Source organism: Chaetodon auriga, chromosome 6, assembly GCF_051107435.1.
Source record: "Chaetodon auriga isolate fChaAug3 chromosome 6, fChaAug3.hap1, whole genome shotgun sequence".
In the NCBI taxonomy this organism is placed as follows: domain Eukaryota; kingdom Metazoa; phylum Chordata; class Actinopteri; order Chaetodontiformes; family Chaetodontidae; genus Chaetodon; species Chaetodon auriga.
In genome coordinates, this window is record NC_135079.1 from 12653727 (window position 1) to 12673721 (window position 19995).

Genomic DNA, 19995 nt, shown 5'->3' on the forward strand with positions numbered 1-19995 from the left:
CCTCCGTAGATATAAACAGCTCATTCTTAAGTAATGAAAACACAGCAATTCTTATTTTCAGGTGATTATACACTAATAAAAACATACTTGAGAATATTATATTCCATTTCTGCCACATTCTGCTGACAGATCCCACTAAATTTGACACACTGGACCTTTAACAAAGGAGATACAGTTACATGTTAGTGAGCTTTAGAGGTGCTGTTAGGCATTCTTTTGAACTTTTAAGAGGGTCTAGCAGAGGACTAAGTAACCTAACTCAACTAACTCTCTGCAAAAAAGAAAAAAAAAATTCCTAAAATGTTGAAATCATTTCTGCTGTTGTTATAAGACCAGGTAACTTTGAATGAAATTACTAGTCTGAATTCAGCCTTGTTACATCTACTGCATGCGATATTTGAAAAGCAGAAGTGGTTGAATTTGAACTGAGAATGACTTCACACACACATGACAGCGTTGCTTTGTGTCCATATAAAAATCACGTGAGGCTATGCTTTAAAAATGGATTGGATTTGATTTAGTTGGAAGAAATAGAGTGAGACTGTGGTCCAGAGTGAAAAGTTGTGTTCTTCACTCTCTCTTATTCACGCCGCCTCTCAGACTGACGGTAGTTCCATCGGGCTCGTCTGCTGTGAGGCATGTAGCGAGCACTGCTTGATTCATGAAGTATTCACGTGTTCACAGATCATGTTGTAGTCCTGCAGACAAGAGCCAAGTCCTGCTGATGCTGCATTTCCTATGCTGTCACTCAGGACTATTTTGGTGGTTGTTGCTGTGGGTGGGTTGGGTTGGCGAGAATGCAACCTGGGAGAAAGCTGGAGACAAAATATGCTCCCAGAGAGAATGAAGGATCCCAGTCTGCTCGTAGACACGCAGAGCCTGTACGACTGTCACCTCCAGCAGGAGCAGTCAAAACCTGTTGTCTAATCAGCCGTCACGCTCTAACAAACAGACCTCTGCTGTCGTACCTTCAACCTGCAAATTCTTTAGAAGCGATGCTCTATTGCTCCGCTCGTGCTGCTGTAGCACCATATGTGGCACGAACGGGTTTTCCCACCAAACTGTCAGTAGTAACAGCTGAGCATCATGGCGACAGATGTTCAAAGTGTCAGCCGAATGATTTGATGTGTGGATAACTCAGACAGGATATTTCTGTGACATTGAATCATTTGCATTCATCTGTTTTTCTTTCTAATGCAGCACTGGTTGGAGTTCACAAAATCAATCTCAAAGCAAATGAAGTGTAAGTATTTTGAGTTCATGTTTAAAATCTATAAAGCTCGACGATTAAAGCCTTCTTCCTCAACACAACGTCTGCACTGATGTTGATGAATGACTTAATACATATTTGATGCACAACTAAAACATTAAACAGCACAAACAGACAGTCGATTAATCATTTAAGTCATTTATCCCATGAAAACATGAAACATTTGCTTGTTACAGCTTCTCAAAACAGTGAAATGTAACCAATTTACTGAAATATTAACGAGTGTGCTTAAGTACAATATTGAGGTTCTTGCTATTTACTTGAACATTTCCATTTTATGCTACTTAACACTTTTGCTGACTACATTTGAGAGGCACAACCACTTTTTACTTTTTACTTGTTATTTGTAAACCACTGATCAGATGTAAAAGTCCGATTAGTCTATATTGAAAAATCACTAATTTCTTTTTAGATTTATTTCAGTAGTTTATTTGATGGGGACGATGCGTTGATCACCCCATCTGTTGTCCCCGGTCAGATGCTACATAGGCACCCTAAAAGTAAAATAAATATGCATAAATATGCGACAGTTAACAGCAATAAATAATGGCACGGTGTAACACGATAGTCAGCTACAACTCATGATAAATTAGGGAGTAAAGGGATGTCAGTGGGCTAGTTACTGATGTCCTGTTGATTGTTTGATCTTTGAAACGAAAGGATTTCATAAATGTTCTGTGTTTGTTTCCTGCAGCTCAGCCTCCATTCACCATGTGTCTGAGAGTCAAGTTCTACCCTCCCGAGCCTGCTGCTCTCAAGGAGGAAATCACACGGTACGACCTCCTATTGTTGCTTTAACTAGAGATGAGTTGATAAGGACTCTACAGCTACAGCGTACCTTTGTTTCAGTTTAACAGTGAGGAGGAGGAGCACATTTTTCATCATTTGAAACCAGTGAAAAGCAGCTGTGCGAGGACCTTGTGTTTTTTCTGATTTGCCTGTAGTACAGATTGTGCTCTAAAATTTTTAAGCAGACCAAACGTGTCTCCTTCCAAAACATTATTTATGGGCCTTCATAATTAAAATGCCTGAGTACTTTACTGTCTAAAACATTATTATAAATATTACACAGAACCCAGTTTGCAGGAGGAGTTGTGAGGCAAAGGGGACTGTAAAAGCCTTCCCTAGTAGCTTAGTCTCTGAAAGATAATGGGTACAGCATTAAAAGCAACATCATGCCAGATTTTTCTGTATAAATGCACACATTTTTTCCACTTTAATGCTTCCCAAATGGGGTCCTGTCATAATAGTTTTCTCAAATTATTTTTGCAGAAAGGTGAAAGTGACAAATTAAATCTAAGAGTGAACATTGCCTCCAGATAATGCCGAGAGTAGCCAGCTGGTATATGTGCGCATGCAGTTTACTGACTAGATGGAGACGAGGCCGCTCGCTGTCCGAGGTGTAATGAGATGAAATGTGCGCCACGTGTAGAGTGCATATAATGAGCAGGGTTGCCGGAGAAGATCGGGGGCAAAAGGTGCTGATTGAGAGTGGAAAGGAGAGGGAGGGAGAGTAAAAGGCTGGGGTGTGGGGATGAGGTGGAGGAGGAGGAGGAGGAGGAGGAGAGAGTGATACATGATGATGGCAGTGGAGAGGGCAGACCACAGAGGGAGGAAGAGGTATATCATCAATCACATACAAGACTCATTCAGTTTAGTCTTTATTCAGAGGTGCCACACACCCACTGCACCAAAAAATAAACAAAAACAAACAAAATAACATCTAACTCATCAATAATACTCATCTGATAACATCAAACTCATCAGTTCCTGCTTCAGGGACTTTTTGAATGCATCATGCAGTCTGTTGGACACCACACGTATTAAACCACAAGTATTAAAATCTAGGTAAAAACAGTGTAGAACACGGATGAATGCATTGAATCACACGAAAGAAATAAGAAAATATAGGTTAAATAGGTTACACAGAATGCATAAAATCAAGTAAAATACATTTTAAAAGCAGTCCAGCAGTGCATAAGCATGAGGCAAAGCACACAAGTTTCAGACCTGCATCAGCAACCAACAGCTGGCTAGTTAAAGGCTAAAGTGAAGAGATAAGTTTTTAGCTTTCTTTTGAAAATATTCAGTGAGCTGCTTCCCTGATATCTGTACATAGTTTGTTCCAGAGTTTGGGGCATCATAGACAAAGGCTGCATCCCTGATTTTTTTTTTTTTTTTACTGTTTCTGGAAACCTCCAATAAACCAGCAGCAGATGATCACAGTGTTCCTGAAGGCAAATAATAAACAAGGGCGTTAGCGATGTATCTTGGTCCTGGTCCATTAAGGGCTTTGTATACAAGGAGGAGGACCTTAAAATCAATTGTGAATGTTACAGGAAGCCAGAGCAGAGCTGGCCTAATGCGCTCTGTCCTTTTGGTTCTGGTTAATAGCCGAGCTGCAGAGTTTTCAATGAGCTGAAGTCTCTCATTGCTTTTTTTCAGGAGGGCCAGTAAATAGACACGAATCACTTTTTCAGACTAAAGAAGTGCGGCGTACCATTCCACATGCCAGCCTGTATAAACAAGGTTGTGCTCCCTCTCATCATATTGTGCAGGAATATTTTAGAAAGGCGCCAACAACCATCAAATACAGCGATGCCTTTGTTAGCATAGGCCTTCTTCACAAAAGACATTTTGGCTGGACATAATAGGAAAAACACAGGTGTCACTCACAACATCAGAGGGATAGTTTGCTTTTTTTTTTAAGTGAGGTTGGATGAGGAACTTATGCACAGTCAGTCTGTTACCTACGGTAGATGGCAGGCAGCATGCCCCCAGACTGGAGGAGCAGACAGGAGCACCAGCATGCAAGCTAAGTAATGTAATGCTGATGCTTGTCAGCTTTAAGCCCTCATCAGAGAGTGTATAACAGCATGTGTGTGATCCACTGAAAAACAGTTACACCTATACACCTGTGAGGAGATCCGTACGACATCCAAAAAAAAGAAACTGAGGGGAGAAAATTAATAAATAAAAGGAATTAAGACATTTTTGGTCATTCACTGGGGAAAATGCACATTTTAAAAAACATCAATGTAACTGTGCCAGGATCAGCTCAACAGCTGTTTTAGTTAAAGTTAAAACATGCTTTCCAGGTGCACATTATTTTTCTCAACTGACATTTAGGAGCTAATTTGATGTAAGTACTGTAGAGGTGATATAACGTGACAGCATATCATGTCTGTGAGCTCATGTTTGAAATGGCTGTTGAATCATAACCCATGTATTATACTCGTCACACCCTCGTAAGGGTCTGCTGAACCTGCTGCAGTGCAGAGTGAACAACATGGGAAACGTAAGCAGCTCTTTAATGTGGCTCTCCGCTCAGGAAGCGTTATTAGCCTATGTGGAAATGGCCTAGATAGAAGGCAGCAGGTCTGCCCGGCTGATGGTGGGAAACAATGAGATGAATGTCTTATTTCCTGGTTGTGGGATTTGTAAAAGATGAATTCTAACAATCTCACTGACTGTGTTGTTCTTGCCTCTAATAATGCTAATAATAATAATAATTGTCATCATCATCGCCATCATGATATTCGCTTCAGATGTTTCATGCTCGAGGAGCTGATTGGTTGAGTCTGAAACTAGGCTGGAGGCTTTAAGAGAAGCACAGTATCAGTCGCAGCTTCTCCCTCAGGGCCTTCCTTTCCTCCTCTCTCCCCCCCCAAAACAAAACCCTCATTTCAAAAAGAAATATTCAAACCACCCACAGGGAATGTGAACCCACCAGTCTTTGAGGTTTATCAGGTTTGTTGTTTAGCTGCTCCTGCTCTTCCTGCTCATACTGTTTTAATCCCTCTATGTTTTCATAGAAATGTAACAGGATGGGGAACATACTGGTGACTGTCATCAGTATTCTCATAAGCAGGCCTGTCAGGCTGTCTGACATGTCTTTTTTTTTGTCCTTTTCTTTGCAGATATCTTGTCTTCCTGCAAATTAAGCGAGACCTCTACCACGGTCGGCTCCTGTGTAAAACCTCCGATGCGGCCGTGCTGGCTGCCCACATCCTTCAAGGTAATGGAAGGTGACAGATGGAAATGACTTACACCACTCTCCGCTTCGCGCTGTGTTCGCGACCTCTGTTTTCCCGTGCCCTGTAGTTCAGCGGTCTGATGAACGTCGCCAGCCAAGCAAATAGATTTTTATGTGGAAAGAAGTTGAATTAGCTGATAGAGGGAGAATGTACAGTAAAATGTTCCTCAACGTTTTTTTATTTATTCACACACAACACGGTCTACATAATAAGCATTTCACGCTCATTGGATGTGATTTTCCACACTGATATTGACTCTAAAACTGGCACAAAGTGAAAGGTTATTCTGTACTTTGTGATGATTCGTTTAGCGGCTTGAAAGGAGAAATCATGCTCATTTCTAAAGTCTTTGAAGCGGTTATCTGACATCTTATCATGCTCTCATCGCACACAAACACAGGCATAAACAAACACACGTGAGATACGGTGGCGCAGCTAGCATCACAGAAAGCTCTGTGTTTGAGGAGAGGCATGTCCTCAGGAGGAGGGGCTGATGAATTAAAGATGGGCTGCCTGGTCAGCTCCTCCTTGCAGAGAGAAATCGGCATCAGGGTCATCCGAGGGAGTGCAGCGTGGCATGAAGGAACACAAATAATCCTGGGCATGTTCAGCCTGTCTCCACTAGCAAAAGCACCGCTGAGCCAAAAACTGCACAGACGTTATTTTCAACTTTCATTTGCTCTGAATGTTTGTGAATTTGTTTAACGTTTAACTCTTTTTTTTTTTTGTTTGTTTCCCGATCCGTCCTTCAGCTGAGATTGGTGATTATGACCCCGGGAAGCATCCTGAAGGTTACAGCTCCAAATTCCAGTTCTTTCCGAAACATTCGGAGAAGCTGGAGCGCCGGATTGCAGACATACACAAGACAGAGCTGATGTAAGAGCCAGAACATAAAACTGCACCATCAGTCTCTCTCTTGTTTTCACATACCTGTACTCACGCAGGCTGAACAAACACCAGACTCCCCCTGACATTTATGTAATTGACTGCAGTAATGAGGCACCGTTGGTCTGTATTGGGTTGGCCAGACAGATTATTGTCGCTCATTTGAGCAAAAGCATGCTCTCCTCTACCATCCACTCAAATAACTCAGGTCAGATGGGTCTTGAGCTTATAGCCTGCCCTTTATTATAGTCATTAGTGATGGGTCCAGTTTCAACTGGAAGAGCAGCAGAGAATAATAATGAAAGTGATCAGATAGAGCAGGTCCATGCACACACACACACACACACACACGCACACACACACACACACACACACACACACACACGCACACACAGGCACAGACACACACCACTCCCTCAGATTGGAGCTGATGAAGTGTTTCACACACTGATTCTTATTCGTACTAAAATAAGCATTTTATCATGTCTTAAGTGAAGGAGCCTCTGTGTTATTTAGCATTTGTTAAAGTTGAGCATGAAAAAGTAAAAGACGTCTGTTTAATGATGTGCTGGGAGACACAATAGAGGCAGAATGGCTTCAGCTAAGTCCAGTTTTGATGCTGTGGGAACAGCATGAGGCTCTGCTGCCCCCTCGTGGCTTTTTCTTTCCTCACCACCAAGTAGACAATTGAGTGCTGACAGTGATTTGACATCCTGAATGTTGAAACTGAGGGAAACAGTAACTGCTGTTTTAATATATCGTCCCATATTTTCTTTACCTGAGCTTGATCCTGTGTTCATGTTCGATGGAGTTTGGGTCTGACCTCCATCTGCTTATTTCAGTCCCTCGTCATTAATGTATCACATTAGAGGAAATGAATTTGTTTGTGCCTCTCTCAGAGGTGTTTTGCCTTGTCTTTTGTTCATTGTTGATGCTTCTGGTGGACTGACACAGATGTTCGGTGTGTTGTTGCTCTCCCCCAGTGGACAGACACCTGAAACATCGGAGCGAAATTTCCTGCAGAAAGCCCAGATGCTGGAGACATATGGTGTTGATCCGCATCCATGCAAGGTTTTTCAAACGCTGCCGTGCTTTATTTTTTTTGTTAGATTGCAAGCATTTTGTAAAACATTATGTCTGGTTTCTGTTTAAATTGTGTTGAAGTGTGTTCTGTTTTGAATTTGTCTTTCAGGATGTGTCAGGGAACCCAGCTTTCCTCGCCTTCACACCATTTGGGTTTGTGGTGCTTCAGGGAAACAAGAGAGTTCATTTTCTCAAATGGTGAGCCAAATGTGCAACGTTCTCCTGATGTGAGCCAAAGACAGAACACTCCTCGAGTACTCGCAGGATGTAAATCGACAAACTCTTTACTGCAGGCGTTCACTTTTCCTGATTTGATGAAATCTCTTGTCAGGGTTTGGTTGGTGCCCTTTATGCAACATTAATGTCCCTTGCTGGAAACATGCCTGTTTATGTGATGAACTGCACTACTTCTGGTGGTTTTTAGAGATGGTAACAAGCATTTTACACTTGTTTAACATTTTTATGGCCTTTGCTGCAAAACTTTCAACCTCGGTCGCACCAGTGCTACAGCACTACAGCTGCTTGTATCGTCACAGGCCACAGAGCTGACAGCTAGCATGTGCACAGATGGCTAATTACACCAGCTAGACCAGGACAGTAGCTTACAACCAGCAGCCTCTGCTTGTTGTAGATGCGTACTGATTTGGATTTAGCCTGATGCTGTACACACAATGAAAATGTTTCCAACATGAAGCGCTTCTATGTAAATTTGTCTTTGTGTCTGTTTGCTTTTAACTGGCGTCCCTGATGTTACAATAATGAAGACAGACTTAATATTACGTTTGCTGTATTTATTCTGGATTTATTTGTTTGCCCTCAGCAGCGCTCAGCCCCCCCCCCCCCCCCCCCTTCTCAATTCCCTGTCTGCAGGGAATATTATCCCTTATTTGTTTTGTCAGCCAAACATAGAGCTCGGTGACTGTTTATGTGATCTCAGAGTGTTTTGTCATGAATTTTTAAAGACGCTGTGGCTTTCTGTTTCTGTTCGCTCAACGCATGTGTAACTGTTGCCGTGCTCTCTTCCTGGACAGGAACGAGGTGACCAAACTGAAGTTCGAAGGCAAGACGTTCCATGTATATGCAAATCAGAAGGAGGTGAGAGCATCAATTGTTGGACATGTGGGAAAAAAACTCAGGAGGGCATGTTCTAATGTGCTACACACGGTGCTTTTCTGTCTCAGTTTGTTATATTTTCCTGCACGGTCTCTTATTTTCAACGTGCAGGACGAAAAGATCATCTTGACATACTTTGCGCCCACACCAGAGGCATGCAAGCACCTTTGGAAGTGTGGAGTGGAGAACCAAGCTTTCTATAAGTGAGTCCACAAATGTCTTTCAGTGTCTTTCTTATTCCCCCTTAAGTGCACTGTGGTGATTTAGTTACCTACTCTGCATCCTTGAGCGCTGTCAGAAAGGTTACCGTCACGGCACCTTGGTGTCCTTAAAAGCCCTTTCCTCCAGGATGTTTGTCAGCGGGAAAATGAGGTGTGAGTTGCCTCTGACCTTTAGTGAATGAGTGTGCACTGGCACGAGACTGCAAGCACTTCAGCGCTCCCTCTGAGATATGGCTCCCCTGTCTCAGCTGTGAATAATAGTGCGGGTCCCCTCTGCTCTCTCCTGCTCAGAAAAGGTGATTAAAAAAACAAGCAGCCAGAGAGCTCAGAGGCCCGGGAGTGGTGTAATAATAAGTCGGGCTGATGGCTCAGGTGATGAAGAAAGCGCGTGGGGGTTAGCAGATGGAAAGAGAGAGAAAAAGTGGGGTATTGGAAGGGCAGAGCATCGATGGAGTTAATATGTTGTGACCTTTTGATGGCTCCCTGAAGTGGCAGATAATACTTCATCAGCCTAACGCTTTTGAAGATCTTACTGCTATTAGATGTCTGGGGATGTAAAAGGCAGAAGGACTTAAAGATGACATGTCTTTCAGAGCAGCACGCGTATCCCTTGAAAGCAAAACGAGAGATTAAACATTAATGTCTCACTTACTGTGACAATGTAAACATATTGAATACTGTATGGAAGCGTGTCGAGGGGGCAGTGCCTATAGTGTGAGGAGAGGACATGCATAATTTAATCGCAGGGTATTTGATCCTTGTTTCTGCTTTGTTCTGGGATTCAAACAGATTATATTCTTGTGACAAATGGTGGAGAATTGTTTAGTAGTTCATACCAGAAGCACTTTTCCTTCCTGTTTTGTGCAGCTTCATTTTTCTCTTGTTTTTTTCTTCTTCCATCAGGCTTGAGAAGTCAAGTCAGGTTCGCACTGTGTCCAGCAGCAACCTGTTCTTCAAGGGCAGCCGTTTCCGTTACAGGTAGAGTACAAAGCAAGACAGTATGACTGATGAAAGGGAGGGGAGGACGCTGGGAAGGGGAAAAAAAAAAAGACAGCTGGAAGCAGAGACAGGTGTTCCCAGAAGACATGGCCTCCCGGCCTTCTGTGCTGTAACGTCAGCCTATTGTTGCCCAGAAGATCGGACTGACACCTCACAAGATAGAGGACACAGAGAGGGGAATGAAGGGGACTTGATCACATGAGGAATTATCACCTTGTCTGAGCCTTATGTCTGTAGTGTTGTCCTTTATTAAAGGATAAGCTCACCCAAATTATAGAAAAAAAAGATGTCTCACTTTAGTGGTATCCAGCCCATGGAGCAGATTCTGAGATTTCTTGCTTCTGTGGGTGAATTCAATTTAATTTCTAGTGCTCTGCATTGAAAAATTACATTTACAACTTCTAACAGCGACATGGGTCAAACAACAATATCCTGGTTTCTCTGAACAATTCACAAAACTAGCTTTGAATCATTTTCATTGGAGCTACTCTATGCTAAAGAAATAGCCCTTATTATAGTGATCGAAGGACACGGTTATCTCAAAGCCTCAGCAGTTAAAGCTGAAAACTATCTGCAGCCAGATACAACTTGAGGAAAATGAGAAATTTTAATTTGGACCTAATGCCCCTTTCAGAAGAAAACTGAACCATTGAATGCTCAAGATTAAAGGGATGGAAGGTAGTTTTGCATTAAATACGTCTGATAGTATTCATATATGGAGACTGTATATGGAGTGAAATCACAAGCCCAGTTCATTGAATACTGAGTTTACGGTTGAAGGGCAAACCATGATCATTGTTTTGATATTTTTGCCTGCAAGTCTGTGTGCATTTGTCTGACTGGTGGTAATTCAGTGACACAAAGCTGAATTCACCATGTTAATTCAATCATGATGCTCATGTACTGCACTCATCCACTGCAGTGATGGCTTTCATGGCATTGGGTGACACTAGGGTGCCTGGTTATGTGTGTTTGTGCATGTGTGTGTGTATGTACAACTCATCCTGAGCATCATCTCTGTGCTTTATAACAGTGGACGAGTGGCAAAAGAGGTGATGGAGCAGAGTGCCAAAATCAAACGCGAACCTCCAGAAATACACAGGTAGAGTTGTAAACTCAGGAGAGGTCAGAATGTTCTCATTCAGATTTTTCTTTATTTTTCTTCCATTTCCTTAGGCACCAAGCTACTGTAGATGTCATTTTATCAGCAGCACCTACTGGCTACAGTTACCTCCACTCGTAGCTGTCTCCCTGTGCAGTGATGTTTGTGCATCTGTGTCTGTGTGTGTGTCTGCAGGGCTGGCCTCGTGCCCAGCAGAAGTTGTCCATCCATCACCCACGGGCCTCGCCTCAGCAGTGTACCGCGCACGCGTCGGAGAGCTGTGCACATATCCATCATGGAGGGTAAGAACTGAGCTTCAGCGTCATGCTTCACCAGGCATAAGCGAGCAACAGATCCTTTACCAGCCATGGAGGTGCTGGGGGGCAAAATGTGTTTTCACAGGACAGTTTGTGTTCTACCGAGAGTGTGGTGTTGTTTACACACACCCTCATCCACAGAAATTTGTCCAAGCAGTTCCACTTCACCAGATATAATCATGAATAATGCTAAATTTTAAATGGATCAGAGGCCCATTAGTCTTATTTGGGAGAACTCCTCCCCTTCCTGAGAAAACACACTTGTGCCTACACTCACACACACACGCACATGCTGTAACAAGAGCCATTTGGCCTGGTTCATGCTTACAGTGCTGGTGGGGTATGTTGCAGGTGTGTGCGTCAGTCAGCCTTCTCCACTTCAGTGCAGGCTTTCAGAGCCTCTGTGTGTGTTTGAGCCATTGTGTATTTGTCGTGCTAACACAGTGGCAGCTAAAGTCACTTCTTCAGCCCACCTGCGGGCTCTTGGCCCAGAACAGGTGGCTTCCCTCCCTCTATTAGTGACATGGACACAGCAGGTGTACTGTCCTGCCTGGCTCTGGGTAAATCCAGCAGTGAGACCCTTTGGTCCTGACTTTCAAGAACATGCCATAAGTCTTTGTACACTGAGATAAATAGAGGTCAGAAGCAGGTGTGTCTATTGAGGGTCCTTTACTGCAGGTTCAAGAGAGCCATAAGAGCTTTCCACCCCCTGAGTGTGCTGACTGGGTGTCTTACAGTGGTATTAATACCCCAGCTGAAAATAACCTGGGTCTTCTATTCCATGTATGTCACTTGCCTGGGTGGGGCCAAAGCAGGCCAGGCCAATGCTGGCGATTGTAGCGCTGCTGCAGAAACACACCGTTGTACCTCACACACTCCTCTCTGCAAACCACAACTAAGAACCCTTCGACCTAACACACACACACACACACACACACACACAGCGAGACTGTGGCCTGGACTCCGGGACAGGGACCATAAGGACAGGATAAACAAGTGCATGCTGCAGCCATGGTGAAGTGTCTGATCCGTATCACCACCCGGGTGAACGTCCACCTGCGTATGATCAACCACTGCTACCGGGATGTGAAGGTTCGCGTGCTGAGCCTGGGGCCTCGTATGCTGGGCAAGGCCCTAGGCGTTCTACCCCTTTATCCTGCCCTGACGGGGCAACAGGAGTCTGCCAGCGTCACCCCTCTTCCTGGCACTCCGCTGCCTTGTGTTCAGCCCAGCAACCCTCCAGGTAAACTCATCACAGAGCCAGCCACGGCTGTGCTTTACATGGTGGTGCCAGGGCTTTCTCTATTCTAAATCAGTCTCTGCCACATCAGACAGCGTTCCCGTGGGTGTCTGTGTCTCCTGGAGGTCTCTGTAATTGGAAAGGCATTTGTTGGTTTTCTTCTTGGTGCTTTTGTTGAGTGCATTTTGTTGATTTAGATTGGAGTACGCTATACTTTATGCAGCAGCTGTATTTGATTCCAGTAGACAGCCAGTATACAGTATAGTGTTTCGGCGTATACTGTGCTGTTATAGGTATGTTACAGTATTTTAGATTAAATGCTCTAAACATGGGAAATACATATTAAAACTGTGCTTTTTCTGTTCACTACCTCACTGTTGTAAGCGTAATATAGCTAAGATAAGCTGAGGCAGATCAACACTGAGTAAAGATGGCTGCTGACACTCATCCTGCTATTATGGCTCCGTCTTTTAACTTGACAGGAGTTTCATGTCAGCAGAGGCTTAGACATTGGACATAATCTGTCCTACTTTTCATGCAGTTTAAAAAAAAAAATCCTTTCCACGATTTGCTTTCTCATCAAACCTGAGTTTTAATCCCTTCTCTTTATAGTGAAGGTGTAATGTTGCTGCTTTGACAGTCCGGAGAATGTGATACGTCAGCAGAGGGCTCAACCACAGCTCATCTTCACGGACATGTACAAAGTCGCGAGGCTCTCACATACTGTACTTTAACTTCTGGTGTATCGTATAGTATATAGCAGTATATTTGCCCTAAAGCATTGTAGTGTATAGTTTTAGCTTGGTAGGAATTTGTCAAACATCTGCTAAGCCTTCTCTACCAAGCTAGCTACTATACTCCCTTTAATACCTGCAGTTGCATAAGACTATTTTGGGCCGTGCTGCGAGTCAGTGAGAAATTACTGTTTTATGGCAGCATTTGGATTTCTGTATGATTTTAGCATCAATCTCATTAAGTACCTACATTGTTGTAGGTGTTGAATTCTGCTAAAATTAGTCAAAAACAGACATTCCTCTCTTGTTATTTATCCATAAACCAGCCCATTCTTAAACAAACTCAGGCACATTACAGTCTGGATGTCCTGTTCAGCTCTGTTATGGCAGAGGGGACAAAACTCCTGCTGAACTTCACTCTCTTCCGTGCCAGCGACCTGTAACGGCGACCAGATGGGAGGAGCACAAAGTGTGGGTTGAGGGGGTGACCGGGGTCAAGTGCTACGGTGTGTGCTCAGTGTGCAGTGACTGTGCAGTTGAGGTCTGGGAGGTTGGGGGTTGGGAGGCTAATGATCTTGGCAGCCTTGTGTGTGATTTGTGTAAGTCTGTTCTTGGAGAGGGTTGACAGCATATCAAGGAGGCAGGGGGAGCAGCAGAGGAGGATGGGTTGAACTATGCTTTTGTGAAGTAGTAACAGAAGGTGGGGGGCAACGGAAAGTGCTTTAAGTTTGCGGACGGAGAGTCATTGTTGGATGTCAATTGTGTGTTGTTCAAAGTTCACTTTATTGTCCAGGGTGATGCTGAGATATTTGTGGCTCTCCACCATTTCAGCAGCTTCGCCACTGATACTGATGGGGGTATGGGTGGGTTTAGAGACTGTGCTGAAGGAGTTGAAGACCAGTTTGACCTTTGTTTTGGAGACATATAACTGTAGGTGATTGTCCATACACCACTGTGTGAGATGGGAGATGGAGTCATGGTAGCTTGCGACCGAATGGTCATCATTCAGTAGTGCAAGTGCTGCTGTGTTGTTGGAGTATTTGAGGTATGTGATGATGGGTGAGGGCCGACACAGCCATTGGTGTAGAGCGTGAACAGGAAGGGGCTCAGGACACAACAACCTCCAGTGTTGGTGATGGAGGATGAGGATGTTGTCTTGCTCACTAGAAGCGGTGGGACATGTAGGTGATGGATCATCTGCTGGTGCTGGATGGCATTGAAAGCTGAGCTGAAGTCAATGAGGAGGAGTCTGGTGAAGTTACCAGCAGGTGATTTGAGGTGTTGTTGGAGAGTTTTCTACAGGCATTAAAGGAAAGGTTCAGAAGCCTATGCCTAAAGAACACACACACACACACACACACACACACACACACACACACATATATGCATATTTGAACAATTTGTGATTGCTGCGGTTGCTCCTGTGGTTGAGGGATGATAACACAAAAAGGGAAATTTGTGCAAAAACACTGTCTGTTGAAAATACCCACTTGGTTTGTCCAACTAAGACTGGAAGCCTCATATTAACTACAGCTGAACGTTGTAATGCATGTCTGCACACACTGGAAAAAGATGTCTTCTCAGCCAGTATGGACAAGTCATGTGAGTGTTGTTTTAAGACAGACCTAAAAAATAACACTTTGTGTTTGAGGAAATGAGGCTCTGTTACAACCCTGATTTCAAAATGTTGAGAAGCTAATATTCAAAGTGCGATCAGTGATGTAACCTCCAGTATCTTGTGTCATGTTTAGAAATTAGGGGGTCAGAAGGTGCTAGTAGTTAAAAGAGAGGATGTTATGAGGAAGCAGGCCTGGTTTATGTTATTGCCTCTGAAGAATACTTTATCTTAATGGGTTTGTATACTCAGTGGTTGTTGAATGCGATGTACTCTTCCAGTCTAAGTGGAACATGATGATTTCCTCCATTAGAGATGATGATTAGGCATCACATCAGCTCATAAGCATTCTGAACCACCCCCCCACCCCCCCAGTGCATCTGCACCAGAAGAAACCTCTCAGCCTTTTAGATCTACAGTGTATTGAACGTCACCCTCGTAAAGAGCGTGACTGTCCGCATCATGTCAGTAATCTTGTCTTTCATGCTGTGAAATGGGTGTAATGTTCCTTTCTTCCTGTCTGTTTCCCTCCTCCTCTTCCTCCCTCAACCACCCCACAAGGTCTGGAGTCGTTGCGTGACAGTGCCCACTCTACGCCGGTGCGCTCAGTGTCCCACGGGGAATCCTTCATGCCACGCTCCCGGAGCCAGGCCACAGACGCCAGCGAGAGGACCGCGGTGATCTCGGACGAGGCCTACAGTCCCTCCGACAGCGTCCTGCCCACCCCGGTGGCCGAGCACAGCATGGAGCTGGCTGCCTCGCGCCAGATCAACGGGGCGCCCTGCAGCATCGAGGAGGAGAAGGAGTCGGAGGCGGGGACCCCCATGCATGGGGAAGGGGGTGATTTTGGTGCGGACGGTAGATCTGCACTAGAGGGTGCAGGGGGGGACTCAGCCCTCAGCGAGGTGGAACAGGTGAATAAATTTGTCTTAAGTGTCCTCCGTTTGCTCCTTGTGACCATTGGACTTCTCTTTGTCTTGCTCCTCCTCCTCATCATCCTCACCGAGTCAGACCTTGACATTGCATTTTTACGTGATATCCGCCAGACCCCCGAGTTTGAGCAGTTCCATTACGAATACTTTTGTCCCCTCAGGCGGTGGTTTGCCTGCAAGCTCCGCTGGGTGGGCGGGTTGCTCATTAACAAGTGAGAGTGAGGTCGTAGAGTTCGTAAGCCCGTTCGGGGGTCTGGGAAGACGGTTAGGACTCCGGAGTGATGGAGGGCAGCCTCGTCCCAACCATGAACCCTGCTTCTCCCATCATCCTCCTGCAGACATACAGCTTGGACCACTCCTGGTAACACCGGGCCAGGATCTCTCTTCCCCTCCTCCACTTTGAGTTAACCCCCACCTCCCACCACCCCACCCAACCACCCCCCTCATTTCGCTTGTTTTCATCTTCTTTTTTTCTACAAAACCAGAAGACTTTTTTTCTCTTTTTTTTTTTGGCATTTTTCTTTTTTTATTTCAAGTCATTTCAGGTATTTTATTTTTTCAAATAACACAAAGGAAAAAAATTAAAACTGAAAATCAAAGAACTGAAGAATTTTAAGCAGTTCCTGTTACGGGAACGGAAGATTTCGTCGCAACGGATCAACGTTGCCTTCATTTATTATTTATTGCTTTTGAAACGTGTATTTGAATAAGAAAAGGGGAAGAGATGATGGAACTGAGAAAGTTGATTTGTTATTTAATGAAGATGGAAGCGAGTTGTGCTAGAGTCGATCGGCCCGCTGCTGTGAAGTATACATGAGGCAAAGTAGTGTAATATCTTTCATCCCCATCAGGAGTCAAACAGACGAACAGCGGATTCACCTCATCAGGAAAAACAGAGCAATCTGAGGGGAAGAACAGCGAAGGTTCATGAAACAGAACAGACAGGGTGACTACCAAATGCCTTTTTGAGAAGATTTCCACGACCGTTGGCAGTTTTGAATTTTGTGGATTATTTTAAGACACAATTACACTTTAGTATACAACGGTGTACAAAGTCAGCTGGTGAAGATCAAAGCTGTTTTATAACATTTTATAAGGATACAGTAAAATAAACCAGTACCAATAGTGTTACGTGACCCCGTAGTGTCAGATGCGGTTAGAGAAATCTTCATGACGAGCAAAGATTCACTGGCACCAATAGATGATAGTCTAGATAGATGTGCAATGGTTTTAATAATTAAGTACTGTTGAATGTGTTTCTTTGTTCAGTTGTTCTGTTCTTTCTCCAGTTAATTTGATTTGCATTTTTCATCAAGTTGAAATTCGATGAATTTCAATAATTTCTTTGTATGAAGAGTTTATGATTTATTTTGGTTTCATATCAACCTTGCTCTTAGGTTTATGTATCATACTATATTATTATTATTAGAATAAGAATAATGATGTACTTTTTGTACAAATTAGTTTGTTTCCTAATATATATTGACAGGTTTTTCATGTATATTTTAACAGAACTGAAATGTTATTTTGTTATTGAAGATTAAATTATACCTTTTTTAGCGCTGTGTTTCAAGTAAGGTCAGAAGCATTTATGGAAATGTGGAAAAGGGGGGACTAAAAAACAGGGTTTTTATCCAGATCCACTCAATCACACCTCTCATGGCTCCACCAGCAGTGAATCAGCCTTCAACTTGTGCAGTTTCAATGACGATTTTAGTTGTACAGAATGAAATCTGGAGATGTCATTACACCATCACAAACACCAAATTATCCAAAAACACATTTTCACCGTTCATAGCATCTTATTTTACTTGAAGAGTTTGGAGAGGTGACTGTGAGCCTGACCGATACTGGATCTGCACTGAAACTAAAACTCACTTAAAAACGTGTGAAACAAAACTGGAGCTGAGACCATCAGTCAATCAAACGATAGAAAATTCATTGGCAGCTATTTTGATGGACAATTGCCACATTTCAAGCAAAAATGCCAAATATTTTCTGGTTTCAGCATCTCCAGTGTGAGGATTTTCTGCTTTTCTGTTTTATATCATTGTAAAATGGAACATCTTTGGGTTTTGGACCATCGGTCAGATTTAAGAAGAGCAGTTTTGAATATGTCAGGGCATTTTCCACTATTTTCTGACAATCGACTAATCTAGAGAATAGCAGATTAACTGATAAGGAAAATAATCTTTACTTGCAGCCCTAAACAAAACATGCAGTCACTAATATATTAAGAATGAGCAATTAAAAGGGACTGGAAACACAACCTCTTTGGTGGCGATAACAATGGAGTCTATTTGACAAACTACAGTATATGTTGATGTTTTCTGAGATACCTCGTGCACTTTTTCTTCCCCAAACTTCCAATCAGCTGAAATATAAGCAGATATCAATATATCTGTGATAAGCCAATATTTGTGACTAATATCCGCCCTTTGATTTGTCGGTCAGGCTCGAGACTCTTCTGCCTCACAGCTCCAGGGAGCAATAACTGTCATGGCTGCTGGATTCTGGGTAAAATCTGTTTTTTGTACTGCGTGTCTACCTCCTGTACTAAGTGCAGGTGTTAAGTGTTAGTATGTCTGTATGTAGGAATGGAAACAAGACTGGAGGTGAAAGCAGTGGAGGTTTAGACAGAGAGGAGTAAACATTTTTTAGCGTTTTGGAAAAGGTGAGAAGGACTTACTGGAAGGAAAAGCGAGAACGAGGTAGAGAAGACGGAGGGATCTCGGAGGCCTTCGAGAGAGGTTCAAGTGATCGGTCTGCTTCTTTGAAACTGAATCACTTGGTGACTCGTGGCTCTAATGGCTGTACATGGTTGCTTGTTTTTTGGCCTGATATTTCACACGCCACACTCTCGTACCAGCACCTGCAGCTGCTCCACTGAAGGCCCAACGGTGCTACCTTCTTTGTTTGCTGCTGTGTAATCCGAGCGTGTCAGTTCCTGGCTAAATTGTAGTCCTGACCACAGAGTAGCATGCAGTTTGGCATTGTGGCTGGATCCACTCCTGTAGCTCATTATCCCTCACAAACCACAGTTATCTGTGGCAGAGGGAGCAGCACCAACATTTCCCAGCACAGTGCTGGAGGGAATATCAAATCATGAGAGCTACCTTGGCAAGAAACCTGTCAAACACACAGTGTAGGCGCTTATTTGTGTCACGTTAATCGTTTTTAACTCGGATACATTCAGTAAATAACAGATGCAAAGATGAAGCACATTTTTTCCTAACGGGGGTGGAGCAGGGTGGGTGGGTTGACCTTTTTGTTTTTTTTTCCTGTGTGTGTACATTCGTACTTCATATTTATTACTTCTTTACTGACATGAAGGTCAATATGATCGACCAGTCCAGCCAGGCTGAGTTGTTAGCAGGACATCTTTTAAAGGTCAGTCTGCTGAAGGCGTTTCTCATTTACATTTATCAGCATTATGTAGCTGCAGTGGTCTCTGAACATGCAACAATTAAAAAAAAACGAAAAAAAAAAAAAACAAGGCAGCATTATTCAAGGAGCAATAATCAGCTGTGAGAGCAAAAAGATGTGATTTACAAACCTGTGTATTAGAATCGATGACGAATAAGTCGAATATGTCCTTTCTGTTTCTAGAGAACCCTCTTACCAAATTGCTGTTGTGCTGACTCTAACAAAGATGTGACCACTGAGACACTTAGTCACCGTTGCATTCGTCAATAACACTTTACAAAAAGTTTCCTTAGAGACCTCTCGTGTGGATGTTTGTCCTGCTGTTTCTCTTTGCTGTTTCATTGTTAAGTGACAGATTGTTCCCTGTGCCTGGATCCTAACTCTGCCGTTTACCAAAGTCGCAAAGATGGAGGGATGGAGAGCGAAAGACACAGCATCCCTAACACTCGTACTGCAGACGACTCCGTCCTAAACTCTCCCAGGCCGAGACAGAAAGACAGTTCATCTCTGTCTGAAGCTGTTTGTCACGTACACTGGGCAGCCCTGAAATCTCTGTCTTAATTTGTCTCTACAGGCGTGTTTCCTGTGACAAACCTGACTTTTAATTTTACATTCAGTTTGCTGTGTCATGTTTACATATTTTACTGTTCTTTTACCTCATGGGGGACGGCTACAGTTTTGGTCAGATGTGACTTTTGATGAACGAGCGTGATTGTCATCCACGGTTTGGACATCAGGGACAGCTCGTCCTTCCCTGAAAAGCAGCAGCGAAGGTACAGCCATGCAAATACGATGTGGTGCATTGGAAAAGTTGAAATTTTAATAAACAAGGGGATGGACTCAATAACGGAAACACCCACATGGTTTAATTTAAATAACAACTAAGCGACAAATGCTACATCTGTGAATTTCAGTTTTTACCGAGGTGGTGTCGAACACCTGTTGAGGGTAGTTTCTGAGGTTTTGTGGCGTTATTCACTGTGAGGTGTTCTTGTTATTTTGTCTACTCCCTGTGCTTTCC

At 43.5% G+C, this 19995-nt stretch overlaps 1 protein-coding gene across 3 annotated transcripts in view; it reads left to right on the forward strand.

Moving 5' to 3' along the window:
- Positions 1–19016, forward strand: part of frmd5a (FERM domain containing 5a) — a 59849-nt gene extending 40833 nt beyond the window's left edge. Inside the window, exons 3-14 of one of the 3 annotated variants that reach the window (XM_076732559.1) lie at positions 1201–1243; positions 1965–2043; positions 5191–5288; positions 6060–6183; positions 7176–7263; positions 7385–7473; positions 8307–8370; positions 8500–8591; positions 9513–9587; positions 10642–10710; positions 10906–11012; positions 15178–19016. In XM_076732559.1, coding sequence (XP_076588674.1) covers positions 1201–1243; positions 1965–2043; positions 5191–5288; positions 6060–6183; positions 7176–7263; positions 7385–7473; positions 8307–8370; positions 8500–8591; positions 9513–9587; positions 10642–10710; positions 10906–11012; positions 15178–15764 — 1515 coding nt within the window. In that variant the 3' untranslated portion in view covers positions 15765–19016. The remainder of the gene's footprint in view (positions 1–1200; positions 1244–1964; positions 2044–5190; positions 5289–6059; positions 6184–7175; positions 7264–7384; positions 7474–8306; positions 8371–8499; positions 8592–9512; positions 9588–10641; positions 10711–10905; positions 11013–15177) is intronic. The other 2 variants (XM_076732560.1, XM_076732561.1) reach the window with 2 other exon arrangements.
- The last annotated feature ends 979 nt before the right edge of the window (positions 19017–19995 follow it).